At 38.2% G+C, this 4,080-nt stretch overlaps 2 protein-coding genes across 2 annotated transcripts; both read right to left on the bottom strand.

Moving 5' to 3' along the window:
• Positions 1-5: 5 nt before the first annotated feature.
• On the bottom strand, positions 6-814 carry LOC111387039 (ADP-ribosylation factor GTPase-activating protein AGD7-like; the record flags this gene model as incomplete). The annotated part of the gene is made up of 1 exon (XM_023011558.1): positions 6-814. A coding segment is annotated over exon 1 (531 nt), but the record flags the coding sequence as incomplete, so codon positions are not given.
• A 1,218-nt stretch (positions 815-2,032) lies between these two features.
• LOC111387036 (eukaryotic translation initiation factor 3 subunit A-like) lies at positions 2,033-3,775 on the bottom strand. Its single transcript, XM_023011554.1, has 2 exons — positions 3,436-3,775; positions 2,033-2,673 (listed from the first exon to the last, which is right to left on the bottom strand). The coding sequence occupies exons 1-2, from the start codon at positions 3,653-3,655 to the stop codon at positions 2,234-2,236; spliced, it is 660 nt and encodes a 219-aa protein (XP_022867322.1). The 5' UTR covers positions 3,656-3,775; the 3' UTR covers positions 2,033-2,233.
• Between the last annotated feature and the right edge of the window lie 305 nt (positions 3,776-4,080).

Genomic DNA, 4,080 nt, shown 5'->3' on the forward strand with positions numbered 1-4,080 from the left:
ATATTATTATTTGAACTTCCACTAAGCCCTCCATCATCATAACTATCCCAGCTATCCCAACCCGCACTGTTCCCAGATACCCCATCCCTAACCCCACCACCCAACGGAGGTTTATTGATATAACTACTGCTCTTATTAGCGGATCTGATTGTTTCTTTCACAATAGGGGGATCGCGCCAGGGTTTTCCCTCAGCAAGTGATTGAATCCGGTCTCGATAAACAGATGCAGCATTGGTATTATATTTCGCAACAATATCAGTTTCTTTGGGGATTCCATACTGCAAAATAAATTGATTAAATCTTTCATTTCCGCCGAGCTCCATTTTCTTCAATTGAATCTCGGACCACGAGTCCATCGTCACAGATCGAACAAAGGATATATGAACGCCAAGGCCGCGGTGCTTGCCCGAGCACTCCAGGCACATGAAAACGCCGTAGGAGACGGAAGCCCACTGCGGATTCTTCTGCGAACAATCCACGCAGATCTTGTTCCCCGGCTGCGATTGGAGCTCCCGAAGCCGACGCGAAGCCGCCATTGATAGGTTTTGAAACGGATCTGAGAGATGATCAAATCAAGGGTTGTGTTACTTGTGTATGATTGAAATTGGGGTTGAGTGAATGGAAAATTTTAGAAAAAAGTTGGAGAAATACAGAAGTAGAGAGAGATCGAGAGAGAAAGAGGGGGGGGGAATGGCCGTCACCGTTTAAAACGTTTGCGGTGGATAACGGCTGGAATGCTAGTGAAATGGGTTGTCAGCTAAGCACTTAATCGGGCCTCTTTTGGACAGATAAAATGCCCGATTTGCGATTGCAATCGTTACATTAGAATAATACTATCTAAATTAAACCTCATTTTTCTTCTTTTAAAACAAAATTCTTTTACTTTCATATTTATTTTCAATCACACATTTACACAATATAATATTTTGCACCTAAACCCGAAATTTTTTTTTATATTCGACGCATAGTTTTTATACATTCAGCCCCTAATTAATTTAGCTAAATTCATATTTTTATTAGATTTAAATAAAAAGTTAATAAATGTGTGGTTGAAAGTTCATATAAGTCGTGAATTTCATAAAATAAGTGATTGAAAATGAGGTCAAAAAAAAAATTAGAAAATAAGAGTCAAACAAGGCTAGAATATTGAACTGTGAGCGTGTCTTGAAAGGGAATTGCAAGGTTGCAACCACACAAAGACAAAAGGATAATGTTATTTGTATACCATTTTTCATACATCATACTTGACATTACCATTATAGGCAATAATTGAAGAACTTTGCTATTTGTACACTAATTTTGGCACTTTAGTTAACACTTCCATTGTTGTCAAATGTCAATTAGATGAAAAACTGTTTGAAATTTAACTTATCCAATAGGATAATGACACATGATAAAATGTAAACTAAAACGTACACCATAATGTACGTGTAGCAAAGTTCTTGAATGTGATAGAAAACCTTTTTTTTTTTTTTTAAACTGCCTAATGATATATTGTCACGTGACAAAATGTAAAACTTTGCATACACCAAGCATGATTGGAGGCAAAATCCCAAATAAATCTTGCTAAGAAAAATCTTTCACAATCAAATGAATCGTCAAAAGCTATATAGAAAATTTGAAATCTTGAAAATATGGAAACTCACAGCATTAATGGTACTTCCAAGTTTTGGACAGCGTCACAAGCCCAGGAAATCAGAAAAAGAGTTTAGCAGAGAATATGAACATCTCTTCTGTTATTCGAAGTATGAGTTGGTGAAGAGCTTTCAACTAGTACTGTTTCCTTCATCCATAGCCATTGACCAACAGAAAACGCACTCTTTTCTTAGCCATCAGGATAAAAGAGAAGATTCTGAATCTCAAAACAAAGACGTGAATCAAGTTTATGCTCCTTTATTGAACCGTGCCGTGTGTACAGCTCGGCACATAGCACGGTTCACAGCCCCCTCATAGTTGGGGGGCCCACAACAATAAAAATAAGGGCTTATTTTTTCCTCGAGAAAACATTCGAGGAATGATTAACAACCGCAAATGTCTTCAAATAATTCAATATCCATAAGGAAACAGTTCAGATATTCAAATCTCTCTTAACATTCCACGATTCATCAAAAGTTTGATGATACTTCAAACGTTAAGCAAAATCAAGGAAGATGGTGAAAGAAAGTGCCCCTAAAAACATTCAAACCGCACTGCAGCAGCCAAAATCTTCAAAATATCAAAATACATCACAAACTCAACGATCGTGGCCCCTGGAGGATGACCAAGTGGAAGTGGCCTTTGGTGGACCCCCAAATGAAGTTGTTCTATGCTCATCACGCCACCTGTCACCAGCTTGAGACGTTCGGTCGTCTCTCCTGTTAACACTACCACTGGCCCACCGGTCATTTTCAGCAGGTGGGGCACCTTCCGCAGCCATGCGTTTGAACCTGGGCACATATACACCTGGAGTTGGTGCAGCAGCTGGAGCAGTAGCAGCCGGAGGTGCTTCCACTTGACGTGACATGGCAGACGGATCGGTGAGCCGTGATGGCATGGCATTCGATCTCCCCAAAAGCTCCTCTCTCCTCTGCCTTTCTTTCTCCTCCAGTTCCCTCTCACGTTGCCTCTGCTTTTCAGCAATCTCATCCAGCTTTGCTTTACGCTCAGCTTCTTCTTTCTTCCGCCTCTCCATCTCTGCAAATCCAATCGTCCAGAAGCAAATGTTACATTATAGATCATTAATGCAACATATAGTTATAAACAAGAAAAGATCATCAGGAAATATACTCTCATAAACTCAAAATACGACTTTTATCCAAATAATATAAACCAAATACCATAAACCGTTCAACTCTTGAGATATCACAACTTTTAATTTTTAGTCTGCATAATTATAAGAGAACAGGAATTAAGCAAAGGAAGACCGGGGGCTCCAACAATAGGGAAAACTCCAAACCCACTAGATTTCTTGGACAGGTGAAGGGGCGCAGGAAAAAGAAGCATGGATAAGTTACCAGAAACATCTATTTTATCTGATGGTAAAGAACTTACACCAGGCGGAAGAGAATATGCAAATTTTTTGGGTGGAATAATCATAAGCATCAGTGCAGAAGTAAGTATATCCTGAAATACTCAAAAGCGAACAAATATAGAGAACAGGGTAAATTACTCCCAAGTAACGACTAAGAAAGGGGATTGTATGTTTGAAGACCATAGGCAAGTATATCTATATTGGAAGAGAAAGCCTGCACACCAAAATATTCATACGAAAAATTAATGAACGATATAAACAACGGCAAGTCCAGACTTAGATGGGGCAGGAGAAGTCACATCATGCATAGAAATTTCTAGAGCAGCATTGCAGTATTAAGCACATTTCAGTAAATCACGATAGGCATGCTGTTAACCAGAACGAAATCCCTACAATTTTATTTGGAATTCAAACATGAAAAATACCTTCACGCTTCCGTGCTTCTTCCTCTTCACGCAATCTTATTTGTCTCTCCTCCTCACATCTCAGATAATATATAAATTTCCTCTTAGCCTCCCTTTCTTGTTTCCGCAACTGGATGATTTGGTTGGTCCGCTCCTCTCTCTCCATCTCAAGTCTGTTAAATTCAGCCTCCCTACGACTAACCACTCTCTCTTGGAATAAATTCTGTGAAAATAGGTTCATGAAGTTAACTAAGACTTATTGAAGAATGCTACTGTACAAAAAGAACTACACTAAACCCTGTTTGACAGAATTTTTTTGGGGAAAGAATGAGTTTTTGAATAGTAAATTTTTTGAGAATGTGTAGTTAAAAAGTAGGGAAAAGTTTTTGGTTTATATGAAGAATATTTTATTGTAAAAATGTGTGATTGAAAATGAGTACGAGAAAAAAAGAGTTCTGACAGAACGATTGTCAAACAGGGCCTAAGAATTTATTAGATGTAAAATCTAACTGCCAACTTTTTAGAAAGTGCCAGAGTGCATAAAAATGAATAGGAAATATATATGAAATTCAAGTTAGCAATCAGCAAACAACTACTATGAGTCCTCAAATGAAACTAGTAGGATACAATTCTCAAATGCAAGAAATTTATCTAGTTCTTTTCCAA

The sequence above is a fragment of the Olea europaea genome, unplaced genomic scaffold, assembly GCF_002742605.1.
Source record: "Olea europaea var. sylvestris unplaced genomic scaffold, O_europaea_v1 scaffold3853, whole genome shotgun sequence".
In the NCBI taxonomy this organism is placed as follows: domain Eukaryota; kingdom Viridiplantae; phylum Streptophyta; class Magnoliopsida; order Lamiales; family Oleaceae; genus Olea; species Olea europaea.